Genomic DNA, 18,644 nt, shown 5'->3' on the forward strand with positions numbered 1-18,644 from the left:
GAGCTATTGTATAAATTATTATTAAATTAAATAAATAAATAATATATTAAATAATAAGAGATTGCATTACTTATTTTTATTACGAATTAGGCCCTTGTTGCTATCGGGTCATATGCGAGTGCCAGTGATCACCATTTTACAGCACTGGCACGCAGTTGGCTTTGCTTTTTAAATTGAAGACGACAAAAATTGATGCAATTAGGCAAACAAGTTCGGCAAGTCGACATGAGAACAGACAGAAATTATTTACTTAAAAAAAAAAAAGATTCGTAACTTTTTGATAAAATATTATTTTTTTGTTGTTTTTTTTTTTTTTTTGCCAAATTCGAACAAATTGCATCGCAATCGTTTCTTTAGGAAAGAAAACCAATCGATAGTTATTATTTATATTCAACGGTTCGCAGCACTGAAACAGAGCGGGCTTTTCGTTTAGCGTTTGAAAAGTGAAACCGGATAAAATCCAGTAGTCGCTGTCTGAATTGTATATTTTGTTGTATTCGGAGCAGTTGTGTGGAGCTCACTTGAAACAGTGCTTTCACAAAAACAGAAGCGTGCTCCGAAATTTCGAAATTCTAGAAATAAGAACATTTTCTTCACAAATTTCCGTGTGGCCGCGATAAAGTATCTTCAAACCGTGCAAAAAAAAAAAAAAAAAAAAGAAGAAGACAAAATAACCAAAACTACCGTAAATATTGCTTTATATTCATATAGGTGTACAAAGAAATTTTGGAAGATGATTTACGAATTGCTTATAATGACTGTTGGCTGGCTCTATCCAGCATTCGCTACATATAATTGTCTCAATGGGAATCTTCGGTCTCAAGTACCGTGGATGAAATATTGGATCGTGTTTGGTTTATTCAACGCGTTCCACTATTTCACCGCCTATCTGGAGCCGTGGGTGCCCTGCCTGAGCGGCTTCAAGCTGTTCGTACTCTGCTGGCTGTTGCCCAACATCGGCAGCGGCTGCCAACTGATTTACGACGAGGTCGTCGATCCGCTGCTGAAGAGAAACAAGCAGGCGATCACCCAGACTGTGGACGGCATCTCCACCGTGAGCAGCTCAATGATGCGTGAGCTGGTCAAGATGATATACCACCTGATGGTGGACGTGGTCGAGCAGTGCTGGCTAATGACCCGGAATGCCAACGACATCAATGTGACGCCGCGTCTGCAGACGGCCATCAATGAGGTGATTGGCGAGTTGCGTGCGGCCCGACAGGCAGCCATATTTATGCCTGGATCGCTACCGCAGGCCGTGCATCTGCCACTGGAGGGGGGGACCCTGTCAATAACTGGCGGTCCAAGCGCCTTTCGTGCAGCTGCTGCTTCCGAGGATTTGCCCAATGATCTGTCCTCGCTGAGCGTTCTGCTGGCCGAGTCTCTCGCAGCAGAGCGCATGCAGCTGCTGCAGTTGATCGATAGCCAGATGCATCTGGTGTCCAGTGAGCAGACCGTAGCAATTACTATGCCGGAGCGTCCGCTCAAGCCAAAGCGTGGCAAGCGCAAGAGCCTGGATGCCGCCGAAGCAGCTCGAAAGGCCCAGCAGTTGGAGCAGGAGCTGGATGTAGAACGGGCCTACCAAGAATACTGCGAAGCAGCCCAGGAACGCGAGCATGAGCACGAGCACGAGCACGAACAGCGCGGAGGCGAGAAAGTAGCTGAACAACATTGATAGCCCTTCACATAGTTTTCTGCGTCTTTAACGAGTTTCTTAAGAATTTCAAAAACAAGTAAAATAAAATATTTAAAGAATAACTTAAGCTGTTGAAGTGTGCTGGCGAGGATGGGTCTGAAGCCGCCGGCGCAGGCGTGGGTACTGCTAGGCAGCCGACTTTCGCTCCATGTCCCGGTCCCGGTCCTTGATCCGTTCCTTCTCCCGCTCTCGCTCCCGCTTCACGGTGGGCAAGCGCGTCCAGATGTAGCCGCCCGATCTCTGGTAGTCATCCACGTCGGGCAGTGGGAAGGGCGTGGTGCAGTCGTAGTAGTAGTTGCTAGGCGCGTGCATCACGAACTCCAGATAGCAGAGCTTGCGCGACAGCTCCTCATCGGGGCCTGGAATCGAGGAGAAAATTTAGTTTGCTTTTACACTGAGATTGAGATTGGTAATCAGGGATCTGCTTACCTATTAGGTAGGTGGCTGGATCGAAGCCCTCCTGAGGGTCGGGACTATCCTGTGTGGGTATCAGCCAGGTGAGGAACGCCGACTTCTCGCAGTAGGCATCCACGAGCAGTCCCCGGATCTGGGCGTAGTAGACGCTCCGTTGGCTGTCCACAATGCTCACAATGTCGCCGATCTGCATGTAGCTGCCCTTGTAGAAGACGCTCTTGACGTACTGCATCGAGGCCTGGACTCGCGGCGTCTTCTGCGCGGGCCGCTTGAACAGGGAGCGCCGATTCCTTGCTCCGCCTCCACCCGCACCTCCAGCGGAGCCGCCTGCAACGCCGCCCAAGCCCGCCTTGCCGTGCGACTTGCCTGCACCACCTGCATTCAGCGCATAGCCTGAGCCTGCACCAGCCCCAGCTCCACCTCCATTTAGCTGTCCATTGTGGTGGTTGCTGGCGCCCGCTGCGCCGCCATTTGGATTGCTGTTGCGCCCTTGGAGCTTCGCTTTGAAACGTGTGCTCCGCGTGCTCTTGCGCAACCTTTTGATTATTGTGGGCGAACGAGCGCCATTTAGGCTGCTTCTGGTGACTTTGGCTGGCCGAGCGGGGGCGTGGCAAGTCGTCGCCATCTTGGACGAACTCAGATTCGAGTCGCCCTCTGTTTCCATCTCAACTGTAGCAGTAGCACTTGCAGCTACTGCCGCTGCTTCCTCTTCCAGCTTTGTTTCCGTGTTGATTGGCTGCGTCTCAGACCCTAGGGTGGGCTGCTCCGCCTGGAAAGTCTTTTGCTCCCCTTTGCCCGGCTGCTCGGGCTTGTTTGGCTGCAGCTGCTGGTCTTTTGGTTTTGCTTTAGACCCTTTGCCATTGCCTGCTTTCTGCTCCACCTCGTCCAGGTCATTTAGTATCTCTGCAGTGGTTAAATCTGCATCAATTTCCATTTTAACAATTGGATCCGTTCCTTTTGCTCCAATTTCCACGACTGTAAAATTCTCTCTTTGCGATAGTTTTGGGCCGGCACCTGTCTGTACACTCTCCTTCTGGCATTTGTTTATCAGCGCCTCGCAATCAAGAGCTGTTGCCATTTTTTTAACTTAGCAACACATATAAACGCCTTTAGTCTTCAGAAATGATTTGTTTATTTAAAAATTGCAATTCGTTTGCTTCTCTGCAAACGCCAATGTTATGCTCAACTGGACTGGTAATGCTCAAATGAGCTGTTAATGCAGCTTTTGGCATTAACAGTGCCATTTTGAGTAAGGCACAATTGTAATTGTTTCATAAAAGCTTTCTTAAGAGTATTAGTAGACTACCTGCGTGTTTTTTGTTCAAATTGTAGTTGCGTGAAAAAATCAAGAATGTAGTAATGTAATTGATCTCCAGTGGAATATAAGTGCCGCTGTAGCTAACGCATTTTTGCGTCACTTGCCGCGTTAATAGCATTGCGCTGTTTACGGTTAACAGTCTGTTACTTGCTGAAATCGGGATCAAATTGGAGTGCGAATAATTAGTCAAAATATAACTTGTATTATTCTACATTTTTAGTTTGTACTTTTGAAATGTTTTCATTTGTATATTTTATTAGCTTTACCGTGCTTATACAGCGTTAAAGCGGCACTGTTAACGCAATTCGGCTACTTGCGCAGCTGGCTGAGTCGATGAGCGTACGCAAGCTGCGTTTATCGTTATCGAACAAGAATCGAGAGCTAGTGCGGGCATCACTCCACCTATCATTGTATATTCTGTTTTATAGCTGACAGGTCGTGTGCGCAGAATCCGTCGGTGTAATTTGAACTTTTTTTTTTAGTGCGCGCGTGCCACGATTTACTATTGCACACACACACACGCACACATACATACACAGTCACAAAACAAACACAAATATTTGGTATTTTTTTTGCAAGTGCGCGATTTAATAATTTAATTTTTTATTTCTATACCTAACTGTGAATACACACACACACACTGGCATATACATATATGCACAGTGAGAGTTTTTTACAACTGCAAAAACATCAACAACAGCAACGAAACGCATGAAATGTAGAAAAGCAGAATTCTTCTAATGTGTGTGACGAAGTGACGTAGAAAGCAGAGAGAAGAAGACAAAAAAAAAAAAACACAGCTCAACTACGAATACATATACAAATACCGTAGCGCATACAAAGAAAGTAATTTAAAATACAAACGTGGACAATAACAGCGACAGCGACAGAGGCAGAGGCAGAGACTGAAGCAGCGGCACAAGCAGAGGGGAGCGCAACAGTTGGCTGGAACAAGGGAGCAGCAAACGGCAACAACAATAACAACAACAGCAAGTGAGTGATACATAAAACTATCGGCAATCGATAGCTGGGTTTGCTGCCAAATGTCATTGCCATAAAATAGTTGCCAATCAGAAATTTGCAACGGTAAATTGCATTGGAATGCACTGGAATTTGGATACATTTGCATAGCCGTTGCCGGCAAAGGGAGTGAGCGAGGGAGAGGTAGAGTGATAGAGAGGGAGAGAGCAAACGAACAGCGATCTGACGGTAGCTTAGGGCGTTGAAAAGAGATGCCACTAGCTGCACTCTCAATATATTTGATTTGCGCGTTTTGCATTGAATTCTAGTCTCATAAATCCCATTGCAATGAGCTCATCTCTGAGTGAAACAAAAATAGAAATATTTTGGCAATCGAATGACGCTCGAATTGATTCTAATTATTGTTACAGTAGACTCTCGTTAGCTTCGATTCTACATAGATTAAATTAAATTAATAAATTTGTATTAGAAAGAACAGACAATAATGAAATTATTACATCAATTAAGAAATATATACGATTTCAGTTAAGACTCCAGCCAGACTATTAAAAAGTTGAAGCTTAATGTTCTGGAACCTGTTCTTACGGTTCTTCTTGTTCTATGGCCAGATTTTATGTTGATTGGTTTATTATTTATTTTGGTTCGATTTCAGATTATTGTCTCTAACGGTGCTTTTGTCTGTTCCCCCCCAGTTGCATAACCTAACGGTCGTTGCACAGTTGGGAATGGGCGTGTGGGCGTGGCACTAGCTGCGACGACTTTACTTCTCTTTGAGAACGCAACTTGAATTGGCTTTTCTGCTGCAATTCAATGGGAATGGGGCGATCGGGCTGTTCTAGCTGGGGGCGTGGCATTCGCATTTCGTTTTGGCAAATCATGTCCAGAACGCCGCTTGCAACGGTATAAAAAGCCAAACAGTTAAGCGTGCAGAAATATTAAAAAGAAGCAAAGCAAAGCAAAGCAGCAAAAAAGGCTAAAGTAGCTTAAAAAAAAGCTGAAAAAATTGGTAGAAGTAACACAAAAAAAATACAGCAACAAAAAACTGGTTCCGGCTGCCAAAGAATTCCGCATTCGAATTGCTTCGACGAACGCGCGTCGCTCGCTCTCTCCTCTCCTACTCTCTCTCTCTCTCCCTCGCTCTTTCTCTGTTTGTGTGTGTGCCACTTCCGTATATAACGTGCATAGCTAAGGCAACAACAACAACAACAACAATAATAATAACAGAAAGAGCAACAGTTGCTGTTGCCTCTCAGCATTCTTGGTTCACGTTCGTTGCCTAAGTCTTTTGTTTTTTTTTTCTTTCACCCCGCTTCATGCCTCTGCGCTCTGAGCAGCCTCTGAAGAGGCGTAGCACAAGTGCATAACAAAGAGAGGCACACAGAGGAGTGCCACACACACACACACACACACACATCCGTACGCACATACACATATATATTTGCATATCTATGTATGTGTATAGAGTAAGAGCTGTTGCGCATGCTAATGTGACAAAGATGTTAATTGGCTTTTACTTTACTCAAACAAAATACTTAGTCACAGTGAAATACAACAGCAACAGCAACAAACAGCAACAGCAACAACAACAACAAAGCAAACAAACAACACACAAATCCATCAAAGTGAAATTTAATTTCAGTTGTCGCGCCATTTCATTTGCATAGCTATTTGCTGTCTCTTGTTTCTTCTTCTTCTTCTTCTTCTTCTTCGCTCATTGTCTCTCAGTGCTTATCAGTAGCTGATCGATAACATAAACATTCCAGTAAAGTTGTCTTTGTCAATGGCTTAGTCGTGTTGCTATCCGAAGACCAGATTAATCTAGTTTGCTGAGTGCATGTGTCTATCGAAATGGTTATCGATTGTCATTCGATGACAATTCGATACATTTTAACATGGGTTTTATTGATAATATATAATTTACCGCTCTCTCATCTGATATATCGTTTCGTTTGTATTTGTCGATGCAGTTATCGATAACTATTCCGTAAAATATAATCACTAAAATTAACGTTACCCATGATTTACTTGCATCGTTTACTAAAGATTAGAAGCAGTTGCCAAGACGCTGTCGCATATAGCTGACTGATTTATCGATAAACTTCTCTATCACTCTAAACGATTGATTATATTCGTATTGATATACAGCCAATGCTTTCAAAGCTCGATAAACAATCAATATTATTGACTATCAGAAGCACCCACTCGTTGCACATCTTTGTAGTTGCATGTCTCGTTATGCCAGCATATCGATAAATTATCGATCTACTTTTTGGGTTACCAATTGCTCATGCGCCAACAATTCGCAGTTGTTTGTGTGTGGGGGCGTACACGCCCCTTTTTATTCAATTGCTGTCTATCTGTCTGGCTGTCTGTCACACGCTGCGGCGGGGGAGTTCGTGTGTCGCGTCAGTTGTGTTGTGGGTGTGCCACAGTCAACCAACAACAACAATCGAAGTTGAGCCGCAGCGGCGCACCTCGAAACAACAAAGAGGTAACAACAAATAGCAACACGAATGCATTTTAGAATAATTTAATGACTTTGGCGACAAACAACAACTAGGCAACAACAACAACAACAACAAGAAACATCAGCAGCAGCTGCTGCAGAGATCTGCAGTCGTCGTCTCGCACTTTCAATTGTCTTGGAAAAAAGCAAAACAAAAGCAAAACTTCTTTGAAAATTTCCCTTTTTTTGCTTATGGTATGGCCCTGCTGCTGTTGCTGTCGCTGTATGTGTGTGCGCGATCGATGAGCAACAACAACTACAACAACAGCAACGGCAGCAACAACAACATCATTTGTAGCACAAACTTTTGGCGCTGGCTTGCTGCGACGCTGTCTCTGGCAAAAGGTTTATTGGCCTTTTGGCTCACTGCGCTGTCGTTGTGTGCGTGTGTGCATGTGTGTGTGTGTTGTGTTTTAGCCAAGCTTGCTGAGCATTTGGCTTGGCCCTTGTGTTAGTGAAATCGACTTCGAGTTTGAGTTCGACTTTGGCTTCGACTTTGGCTTCTTGCTAAAAAGTATTTCTTTCTTTCTACAATGAAATTTTCTATTTGTGCGAGTACAACAAATCGTGAGGTCGCTGTAAAGAGAGAGAGAGAGAGGCATTCACGCAGAGAGATAGAGAGAGAAAGGGAGAGAGGGGGAAATTGAGGAAGACTGGGTGAACATTAAGCGGCTTACTTCGCTAACAAATAATGATAATAATATGTGACTAGGCAGCGCGGCTTACGGGCTGCCCAATAATAATCGAATCGTCTGTGAAGAACAGCAAGAAGAAGATGAGGATGATGAAGACTAATATGAAAGGAGCAGTAAAAAAGGTGAAAAAAGAAGTTGGCAAAGCTGCAGAAGCAGGAGAGCAGACAATTGGAGATGTAGAAGTAGCTGGAGAAAAGGTAGAATCAGAGAAAGAAGAAGCTGGAGGAATGTGAGATACGAGCGGGAGAAGAAGCATGAGAAAGAGTAGTAAAAGAAGGACCTGGAGGAGCAGATGGGAATGGAGGTAGAAGAGCTGAGTTCATGAACAAATATTAGAGATAAGCAAATATAATGTAAAATAGATCTGTGATAGTAAACAAGTTTATTACAACCAAAGAACAATCCTTAAGTCTACAAAATTGAAAAGAAGCGAGAGACTTAGGCAACGAACTTGGCAAAGCGAAAAGACTTGGACAACAAACTTGATGGTTGAGGGAAGCTGTTGGGATAGCGGATAATGTGTCATTAAAAATTGGACTTTATTTGATCATAATAAAAAATAATGCAAGGTAGAGTTTATCGAATCGATTATCGATAAGCCATATATCAATATTTTCGCAGAAGAAGACTTGCAGTCTCTCTCCCTCTCTCTCAGTCTTATAATAGATCAGATAGATATAGAGAGATAGATACCAATTACTGATATATATGTCATTTATCGATAAGAATTACTCTGTTAAATGAACTATTTTGAAGATTATAATACTTGGCACAGAGCAAGTGTTAAACGGGTTCGAGTTGTATGAAATTCAAGGTGAATTCCTCGGCAAATGCCTATGGACGGCTTGGAATTTGTGCTGGGCGGGTTGGGCGTGGCAGTGCTGGGCGTGTGGAGTGCCCAAACAGCTTAATTTGAAAGCGAATTGAAAACAAATTGAAGTAAAACGCAAAGCGTTGCGCTTCAGCTACTTCTTCTTCACAAAGAGAAATGCAATGGAGCAGCGTGTTAAATGTTAAACATTAAATGCCAAAAAAAAAACAAAGTGAAGAAGAAAACTGTAAAAATAAGAAGCGAACAAAAGTTGAAAGTAAAATGAACAATAAATTAAATAAATTGCAGTTCGACAAACTGTTTCAATTAAAGTCGACATCGAAATTGATAGCCAAATCAAAAGTGTGCGTGTGTGTGTGCGCGCGCGTGTATGTGCGTGTGTGCGTGTGTTTGTTGTGCGTGCCATAAAAATGGAAATGAATTGGCAAAACCGAAATCAGTTTCTGTTCATCTCGCGCAGATCTTGTCAAGAGTTTCACTTGTCGTGTTGGCGGCTGCGCCTCGCCCTGCTTGCCTCATGTAGCAAATCCCCCAACACACACACACGCACACACACAGACGAGCCATGCTTGGAATCTGGCACTTGGCAGCTGGCTGCGTTTTCAGCTATGCCAAGAATTTATGGCACAGAAATCAATTTAATATTAAAGCTGACAAAAAAAATCTCTGTAGGGAATTATGCTCGACTAGCAGTTACCTTAAAAGCCCATTTCGAGTGTTGCAGCTCATTGGAGTCTTTATATAGTACTATAGATGCTACCAAATAAGATACGATTTATTCGCTATATACAGATATATACCCAAGCCTTCGCGACATTCCAAAATTATTCTGTCTAGATTTTATAGCTCACGCGCTCTGCTTGGATATATCTTAGCAGATCTTTGATCATAGATCCTCAGCAATCATATTAGGTTATATATTATATGTATACACAAACACTTTAACTAAATACCAAATTTGATATATATAGTCTTTACATTTACAATACCAGAGCAACTACATGCCAAATTTAATATCTATAAAAAGTTGTTATAGTTCTGTCCTTCCAAAAGGAGTCTGGTCCTTCGATGGCCAGTGTATAATATTTATAAAAAAAAGTAGACAGCAACTTGCGGTCTCTCTGAAATATACGAAGTGCTGGCACCGGTGTTCAATTTTGTACTGAATTTATTAAATTTAACATGAACGCAAGCGCAGCTTGCACAGTAGAGAGCGCACCTATGCGCATCTAACAGCGAGCAGCGAGAGAGCGATCTTTTGGAGAGCGACACTCCCGTGCTAGCGCGTACAATAACAACTTCTCTGTACAGTGGTTCAGCTTCAAGTACTTAACCTATACAATTTCGATAATAATTCAATTAATAATTCATAATAATTCAATTTCTTATAATAATATATAATAATATTTCAGAAGGCAATATCCAAATGCCTTAACATCGGCCGCGTTGAAAGGCCGCAGGGCTTCAATAACATGGTGTATTAGTGGAGTGGCAGTGGTGCAACGCGATGAATTGCCCTTTTATATGTGCCATTTTTTGTCTTAACGACAATTACGCGCACTCTACCATCTCCTCCGACTATGGCTTCCGTCACCACGCCTAGCATCCACTGTTGTGGAGGAGCGTTGTCCTCTCCCACGAGCACGACTGCTCCGACCTGTATGTTCTGTCTCTCCTTCGTCCATTTTGACTTCTGCTGCAGGCTGAGCAGGTAGTCCCTTGACCAGTCGTTCCAAAATCGACGCTTGATGTTGGATGTCAGCTGCCATCTTTTTAATAGTGTCAGCTTGACGTCGTCGACTGGCTCTGTGGACGCGATTGGCAGCGGCACGAGCGTTGCTCCTATCAGGAAGTGCCCTGGCGTGAGCACTTCGCCGTCGTTGGGGTTGCTGCTGGGAGCGACCATTGGCCGCGAATTGAGCACGGCCTCGACCTCGACCAGCACGGTGGCCACCTCGTCTTGCCGTAATCGAGCGCTGCCCATCGCTTTCAGCAGCAAACCTTTGGCGGATTTCACCGCCGCTTCCCAAAGGCCGCCAAAATGCGGCGCTCGAGGAGGGATGAATACAAACTCCATGCCCCGCTCCGCAGCAAACATTTCCATGTCCGCTGTGTTGCCATGGAACGTAGCTTTGAGGTCCAGCGTGCGTGCAGCACCCACGAAATTGGTGGCATTGTCGCAGTACAGCTTCCGGACAAGCCCACGTCGACCAACGAACCTGGATAAACACATTAGAAATGAATTTGTGGTTAAATCGGTGACTAATTCAAGATGCACTGCCTTCGAAGTAAAGCAAACAAATATGGCAATATACATTTTGACTGGCGATTTGCCCCGAATTCCCAGCGAAACTAGTATTGGACCGCAAAAGTCCACTCCACTGATCTCAAATGGCCTATTTCCATGTAAGCGATCAGCGGGAAGATTGCCCATTATTTGGGATAAGAGTTTCGGCTTGTAGCGAAAACAATGTACACATTTTCGGACTACTGCACTGCAAGCCTGTCGAGCATTGACCAGCCAAACCTGCTGACGAAGCAGGCCCATTAGTACTAGGGGATTGGCGTGGCAATGAGAGCGATGCAAATGCTCCAAATAAAGCGTTACGAAACGACATTTTTTTGGAAGCAACAATGGGAATTTGGCATTATGTGCTAATGGTGCCTTCAATAAACGACCTCCTACTCGTAGCAACCATAACATACGCCTGCCATGCTGATGTGGGTGCAAAAATGGTGTCAGTTTTTGCAATGACGGTTGCAACACGACTGACTTCTTTATTTTCTTTATTTCTTCGCTGAATTCAATGTGTTGAATTACAGATATAACTGCAAGGAATGCGAAGCTTAACTCAGAAGCTGTAGGAACAAGTGAAGAATGACTTTCTTGTTTTCCATTGATAAAGCGGAACATATAGGCAACGATGCGGATTAGCTTAGAAAATGATGACGTTGACTCAATAAGATGTACGATAGGATTTGCTACCTCATCGACCGCGATCATAGTAATTGCAGTTCTACGCTTCTCTAGCAGCTCTAACTCCTTTGATAGGGTGATTTGTGGGTTGGCTGGCCACCATGTGTCAGAGAGCTTTAAAAATCCTGGTCCGCAAAACCACAATGATGTTTTAAGCTCCTCAACTGAACATCCCCGAGATACAATATCTGCTGGGTTGTCTTTCGTTGGTACATGACGCCAAGATACATTAGTTGTCAACTCTTGGATGGTTGCAACGCGATTAGCAACGAATGTGTTCAAGCTAGATGAATGCATTCGCAGCCAATGAAGCACCACCTCAGAGTCTGACCAAAATGTGACTTGATTAATAGGACAATCAAGTACTTTCCTTACCGCATCCCATAAGGTAGCTAACAATTCTGCAGCACACAACTCCAGCCGCGGAACAGATTTTGTTTTCAAGGGCGCTACCTTAGATTTAGCGACTAGCAGCCTGGTAGTGATACCCTTATCTGTTTGCATTCTTACGTATAAACAACAACCGTAAGCTCTCGTTGAGGCATCAGCAAATCCATGGATTTGACATCCTTTCGATTTAAGTGTGCCAACGTAACGAGGTATATGCAACGAGTTTAGATTTGAGAAACAGCTAGTTACTGCCTCAAATTCTTGCCTCATTTGAACAGGCAATTGGTCATCCCACCCAAGTTTGTGCAACCACATTTCCTGTAAAAGGACCTTCGCACGAGTTACGATCGGACTTAACAAACCTAAGGGGTCGTATAACCTTGCTACAAATGACAAAACGGATCTTTTGGTCTGTTGAACTTCTACTGGACAGTTCATGGAATATCTAAAGCTGTCATTCATTGGATTCCAAATTAATCCCAATGTTTTTGTGTCCTCTTGATGACCAATAACTATATCGTTTCTAGCTGGTTGTGCTGCGAGTTGTTTACAATTGGACGACCATTTTGTGAGAGGAAATCCAAACTTTTGAAGAATTGCGATCAAGTCTCGATGCAACAAGCACAATTCTTCGACGCTATCTGCTCCTGTCAACAGGTCATCAACATAGAAATCTCGGGCTAACGATCTTGCAGCAGCTGGATGAGTGGAAGCATGCAAGTCGCTTAGATGTTTTAAACATCGAATTGCTAAGAATGGAGCAGTCGCTGTCCCGTACGTTACTGTGTTTAATCGAAAGATTTGTAACGGATCAGTGGGCGTTTCCCTCCACACAATAAGTTGAAAGTTGCGGTGGGACTCGTCAAGTTCAATTTGACGGTACATTTTAGCGATGTCTGCTGTAGCAGCCCAAGGACGAAGTCGAAATCTTAGCAAAGTCTCCCATAACTGCGGCTGGATGGTCGGACCCACCATGAGTAGATCATTCAGCGACAATTGAGAGGAGGACTTGCTAGAGGCATCAAACACTACTCGAAGTTTAGTGGATGCGCTGTGCGGTCTTAGCACGCATTGATATGGGATGAAATAATGCGGCTCTCTCGGAATTTGATTGTTAGTTGGGCTCATGTGACCCAAGGCCAAGTATTCTTTCATAAAGTCAATATACATTGGCCGAATGTCTTCTTGCTTGCTCATTCTTCTTTCCAAGGCCAGAAATCGTCGCTTGGCTGTGTCGTAAGACGTACCAAGACAATGTGGGCTTGATTTGAATGGCAGCGACACTCTGAAACGACCCGAGGTAGTTTGGCAAATAGTCTCCACAAATGACTTCTCGCACAGTTGTTGCTCTGGGGTATACAAATTCGAATTAATTGTATTTGGCTTTTCTTCCAACTCCCAGAACTTGCGAACTATTGAATCTATAGCTATGTCGTCGTTTACGACGCTAATGAAAGTCGACGAACTAGTAGCTGCATTCAATGTTCGGCAGCGACCAGATACAATCCAACCAAAGGCAGTCAATTGCAATGTTGGGTTGTTATCGGATCCTTTTATTTTGCCTTCTCTTAATATATCAAAAAAGATATCAGCACCGAGCAACAAATCAATACGTTGCGGCTTGTGGAATTGAGGATCAGCTAATTGTACATTATCAGGTACCTTGATCTCTTCAGTGTGCTTCTCTGGTTGATACGACGAAATGGAACGTAACACACCAAAGTCTGTTCGGATTTCTATGTCGTCCGTTCGGGACGCTATCGAAGTTTGAACGCTGTGCCGAACAGATGACTGACAATTAGCAATGCCCAACAATTGAATCCCAGATCTTTGCCGTTTTAATTTCAACTGTTTTGCCAGTTCTTCAGTTATGAAATTTACTTGCGAGCCGGAATCTAATAAAGCTCTAGCTAAGTGATAAGATCCAGATTGATCTTTTATCTTCACAACTGCAGTTGCCAAAAGAACTTGATCAGAGGCTATCCGTGCGTGATTTACAGATGAAATCTGTGACGAAGTGACACGAGGGACTGCTGATACAACTGCTGAGCTACTTTGAGCCGCTTCAGAGCTGTATCTATGCAGTATGGTATGGTGCGGCTTAGAGCACACACGACAGTGGGCTGATTTGCAAGCAGCCACTGAGTGTCCTGTTCGCAAACAATTTATACAGAGCGGATAGCTCTTTGCGAACGTAAAACGTTTCTGGCAAGGTATTGCTGCGAACGACGAGCACGAGTGAATGAAGTGATCGTTCTTTTTACAAAACACGCATTTGGGACTCTGCGGCTCACTTGGCAGAGCGACAGCTAGAGAAGTTTTCCCAATTCTTTTCTTATTATCCTGAGCTACCTTACGACGTGGACCAGATGAGTCTTCAGCACTTAAATGCTGATACCGTCTGTTCAAGGCAGCTTCACAATCTTGCCACAATGGAAGCTTATTGTAGTCAAGATTCTCTTCCCACCTAGAGCGCGTGCCAGCGTCCACTTTCATCATTACCAAATGGATGAGCATGGCATTCGAAATCTGCTTATCAGATCCTAGCGATAAAAGAGATTCGTAAATGGCACGGACTGAGTCTATCAGCATGCGCAAAGATGATGCTGACGGTTCGGACATGTGTGGGAGATCAAATAGTTTTGAAATGCTGTTAAAAAATATGAGACACTGATTGTCGTACACATTTTTTAAAGCAGCTAACGCTTTTGGATAATTTGCATCTGTCACCTGATATGCCTTGACAGTGCCTAATGCTTCTTTGTCCAAGCATGACAACAAGTGGTTAAACTTTTCTATATTTGATAACCCTGGCTCGTTGTCGACTAAACTCTCAAAAAGTCCAATGAAATTCTTATATTCCGAATATTCTCCGCTAAACTTTGGCAGCTTTATATTCGGTAGATTCCTAGAATGTGACACTGAGCTAATCATTGTAGAGTTAGCGGGACTCTCACTTTTAGGTTGGCTATCACTACCTCGCTTCATAAGAAGTGCTTTTGTCGATACACACAAATCTTCTAACGTTGACCGAGGCACTAAATCTGCGTTAATGTCGTCCAACTCTTGTTGTGTCTTAAAGGCCTTTTCTATGTAGCGGTTCAATATCTCAAGTCGACATTCAATTTCAAATGGCTCTACTGGTTTAGTGTAATCTTTTAATGATTTATTAATGCGTGTTATGTCGTTTGTAACATTTTTGTAAACGGCCAACAGAGCTTCGACACGCTCTGATGATGACTCGTCCATAGACCTATTCTTTCCTCGCTTGTTAGTCATGATGCTATAAGTGATGCTCAGTTGAAACCAATTTCAATCGAAACAAATAAAAGTTCACTTAATGTATGACAACAAGCGAAGAGCAATTCAAGAATGTTAACAAATGCGCGCGATCGTAATAAATCTCAATATATTACGCTGGCAGTGTTAAACTATACTTGAGTGACTGTTACGATATAGCGAAGACAACAACCAAAATGTTGAGTGACTATTTGGGCAAGTGGTCTATTGAGTTATATTTGACTGTTGAGCGACTGAGTGCAATGCATTCACAAGCGAGAGCGCGCCGGTATGAATGCCAAAATATAAGTGCAGATCGAGCTCATACAATGAGCGCAAAGCGAGAGTGCAAGTTTTGAGCGCAAAGCGAGAGCGCTGCTGCGTGTGCAAGCGTGGGTGCAAACGATATTGCAAGTGAGTATGCAATGAGCGCAAAGTGAGCGCGCACTAATATGTGCAAGCGAGACAGTAAAACGAGAGCGCAACTATAAGTGCAAGCGCGAGTGCAAACGATATTGCAAGCGCGCATGCAAATGATGAGCGTAAATTAAAGCGAAATTTGCTGTGTAAGCGCGAGTGCAAACGATATAGCAAGTGAGTATGCACTGAGCGCAAAGTGAGCGCGCACTAATATGTGCGAGCGAGAGCGAGCTGTGAGCGCAAGCGCAAAACGAAAGTGCGAGACGAAAATGAGCAAAAAAACTGTAACACACTAGCGGCGCCAAAGAAAACTTGGATTATGAGGCAATAGAGATTGAATTATTTGCAGATCAAAGGTCAATATGCACCTTATTATTATTTTTATTTATTTTTTTTAAATTTCAATTTGAAATAAGCTCAACACAATGTACATAGGCGTAGATTGTACATACATTAATATTTTGTATGTCTCAAGTAATGCATTTATTTATTTATGGCTTGCATTACTTGGTCATCTATGTGCTCTATGTATTTATGTACTTCCCTGATTATCCACAAAATCCATAATCCAGCTTCCTTCAATTCCAGAGAGTGTCCACCGGGGGCGCCAAAAATGTCCTTCCAAAAGGAGTCTGGTCCTTCGATGGCCAGTGTATAATATTTATAAAAAAAGTAGACAGCAACTTGCGGTCTCTCTGAAATATACGAAGTGCTGGCACCGGTGTTCAATTTTGTACTGAATTTATTAAATTTAACATGAACGCAAGCGCAGCTTGCACAGTAGAGAGCGCACCTATGCGCATCTAACAGCGAGCAGCGAGAGAGCGATCTTTTGGAGAGCGACACTCCCGTGCTAGCGCGTACAATAACAACTTCTCTGTACAGTGGTTCAGCTTCAAGTACTTAACCTATACAATTTCGATAATAATTCAATTAATAATTCATAATAATTCAATTTCTTATAATAATATATAATAATATTTCAGAAGGCAATATCCAAATGCCTTAACAAGTTCTCTCTAATACATACATACAAGAGTCAATTCTCGATGCTCTTCAGGCGTATTCAGATGTTCCGTAAACTAGAAGAAGATTTACTTTTACTCTTGAAACTAATATACCTCTTTCTAGAACATCTTTAAGGGGTACAATTAGAAACTGGCTAGCACACACAAACACACATACATATATGTATATATGGAAACACACCTGTAGAAGTTAGAGTTAAGCATTTGTGCAGGTGCGGTTCTACCTTTTTGTCTTAAAAATTTATGACACACACACGCACACACTCACACACACAGACAAACATAGACACAAAACACAGATAGAGATTATAACGCTGTAGCAATCGAAGAGCAACGAAAATTTTTAGTTTTTAGCGCATTTGGTCATGGGAAAAGTGGCTGCTTCAAAATGCATTTCAAATATCTCGACTATAATCAAGTCGAAACGAAAGACTGAGGCAACGAACTTGACAAAAGACTTGGATAACGAACTAGCGGACAAGGCAGCAGACAACGACAACAACAATGACAACTCAACCAGCTACACCCAAACACACGCTTTATTAAGTCAACAGCTAGACAGAGAAAGAGAAGGAAAGAGAAAGAAAGAGAGAAAGAGCGAGATATTTGTAAATCGAGTGAGAGTAGAGGAGAGTAGGTTTATCTGATGCCCAACTGAAAACCTTGAACTGGGCAACAAGTCAAGGGTCAGAGTTGACTTAATCACAGTTCAACGTGTTCAGCGTGCCCTCTAAATGACTTGGAGCATCAGGTAACGCGCCCCTTTGCCTGTTGCAGCTGGAACTGTGAACGGTGAACTGTGAACTAGTGGATTTTATTAATTCATTTCGGCAATTGGAACTTCATATAAGCAATGGAATGTTATTTACATATAGAGGAGAATATTTGAATTGTAGCTCTTTGAACTAGTTCGAATGCGATTCAGTTCTTTTTCTACTCGGTTCATATTCTATTTTTGCAGACTGAGTTTTCTATGTGTTGTAATGTGTCGGAACCAGTGCAAATGAACTGGATCAACAAGGAGCTAGTTAATATTTCGGTGCTAGCATGTGCAGTATATACGTATATATGCATTGGGCATCATTCATAAATGAACTTGTTCATAATCCAGTTCAAATGAGCTAGCTTTAAGCCCAAGCTTTATTAATGTAATTTTTATATCATTTTTGATAGCACTTAACTCTTTCATTTGTATACAGTTTATGTTTTCATTATTCACTTTTATACGAAATCAAATTGTTGTTTTCATTATCCGTTTTTAATTTTTATTCACGCTCAATTGGCAAATGTTGCGCAGCTGCTGCTGCTCATTGATTACACATGAGAACTTACATTAAATGCTTTATTGTTGTTGTTGTAGAAGCTGCTGTTGTTGCTCTTGTTGTTGCTACAGCATAGACGACAACAACAACAACAACGACAACAACGACAGCGACGTCTTAGCATTGGAATGCGGTCGAACTCGCCTCGGTTGCCAAGCCAACAGCATTTTGTTATTTGCCCAGCCAGACAGAGTGCTAGAGAGAGAGAGAGAGAGAGAGAGAGAGAGGGTATATGTGTGAGTGTGTGTGTGAGCTAGCTTGAATTGACTCACTGACTGACTGAGTGACGAACTGGTTGAATGAATGCATGAATGAGTGGCAGCTGCGCCAGCGAACAAAAAATGTACTTGGACTTGCGATGCTTATAAACGAGTCGTCTATGCTACCAGCTCTTACCCTCTGCCTCTCCCTCTCCCTCTCGCTCTCGCTCCCTTATACATGCGTAAACACTTGTTTAGCCATTTAGCACGAATTGGTTGGCCAAAAACCGAATGAGCAAAACCAAAAACCAAAGCCCAAAAGCCAAATTCAGTGCGCGCATGCATTACAACAAACAACAAACAACAACAACAACAAAAACAACCAGCGACAGCAACAACATTTTATACCATATTTATGTTAAAGCCTTTTGCCACTAAACAGGTGAAAGTTTGTCTCACCAAATGTTAATCAAGCAACGAACTGCTTAAAATTCTTGACCAGCATATTTTGTTTTTGAAGTTTTTCTGTTGTATTATTTATGATTTTTTGCTCTAAACAATTTCCAATGCTCACCCACAAAGTGCA

General features: G+C 42.8%; 4 protein-coding genes across 4 annotated transcripts in view; 2 read left to right on the forward strand and 2 right to left on the reverse strand.

The window, feature by feature from the left end:
• The first annotated feature begins 205 nt into the window (after positions 1-205).
• On the forward strand, positions 206-1,758 carry LOC6585705. The gene has a single exon (XM_002011297.4). The coding sequence runs from the start codon at positions 734-736 to the stop codon at positions 1,673-1,675; it is 942 nt and encodes a 313-aa protein (XP_002011333.2). The 5' UTR covers positions 206-733; the 3' UTR covers positions 1,676-1,758.
• On the reverse strand, positions 1,688-3,314 carry LOC6585704 (GATA zinc finger domain-containing protein 1). Its single transcript, XM_002011296.4, has 2 exons — positions 2,126-3,314; positions 1,688-2,055 (listed from the first exon to the last, which is right to left on the reverse strand). The coding sequence occupies exons 1-2, from the start codon at positions 3,186-3,188 to the stop codon at positions 1,823-1,825; spliced, it is 1,296 nt and encodes a 431-aa protein (XP_002011332.2). The 5' UTR covers positions 3,189-3,314; the 3' UTR covers positions 1,688-1,822.
• Positions 3,315-4,014: 700 nt separating this feature from the next.
• LOC6585703 (unconventional myosin-XV) overlaps positions 4,015-18,644 on the forward strand; it is a 42,108-nt gene continuing 27,478 nt past the window's right edge. Inside the window, exon 1 of the mRNA XM_044011152.1 lies at positions 4,015-4,421. The gene's annotated coding sequence lies outside the window, so the exon portion shown is untranslated. The remainder of the gene's footprint in view (positions 4,422-18,644) is intronic.
• On the reverse strand, positions 9,812-16,200 carry LOC122757763. The gene is made up of 2 exons (XM_044011165.1): positions 16,053-16,200; positions 9,812-10,661 (listed from the first exon to the last, which is right to left on the reverse strand). The coding sequence occupies exon 2, from the start codon at positions 10,544-10,546 to the stop codon at positions 9,923-9,925; it is 624 nt and encodes a 207-aa protein (XP_043867100.1). The 5' UTR covers positions 10,547-10,661; positions 16,053-16,200; the 3' UTR covers positions 9,812-9,922.

This window comes from Drosophila mojavensis, unplaced genomic scaffold (assembly GCF_018153725.1).
Source record: "Drosophila mojavensis isolate 15081-1352.22 unplaced genomic scaffold, ASM1815372v1 contig_136, whole genome shotgun sequence".
In the NCBI taxonomy this organism is placed as follows: Eukaryota; Metazoa; Arthropoda; class Insecta; order Diptera; family Drosophilidae; genus Drosophila; species Drosophila mojavensis.

What these genes read in the sequence shown, in the direction of transcription:
- LOC6585705 (XM_002011297.4), top strand. Translation starts at nt 734, where the DNA reads ATGATTTACGAATTGCTTATAATGACTGTTGGCTGGCTCTATCCAGCA.
- LOC6585704 (XM_002011296.4), bottom strand. Translation starts at nt 3,188, where the DNA reads ATGGCAACAGCTCTTGATTGCGAGGCGCTGATAAACAAATGCCAGAAG. An exon ending in TCCAGCCACCTACCTAATAG is followed by an intron (nt 2,056 to 2,125) that starts GTAAGCAGATCC and finishes CCTCGATTCCAG; the next exon opens with GCCCCGATGAGGAGCTGTCG.
- LOC122757763 (XM_044011165.1), bottom strand. Translation starts at nt 10,546, where the DNA reads ATGGAAATGTTTGCTGCGGAGCGGGGCATGGAGTTTGTATTCATCCCT.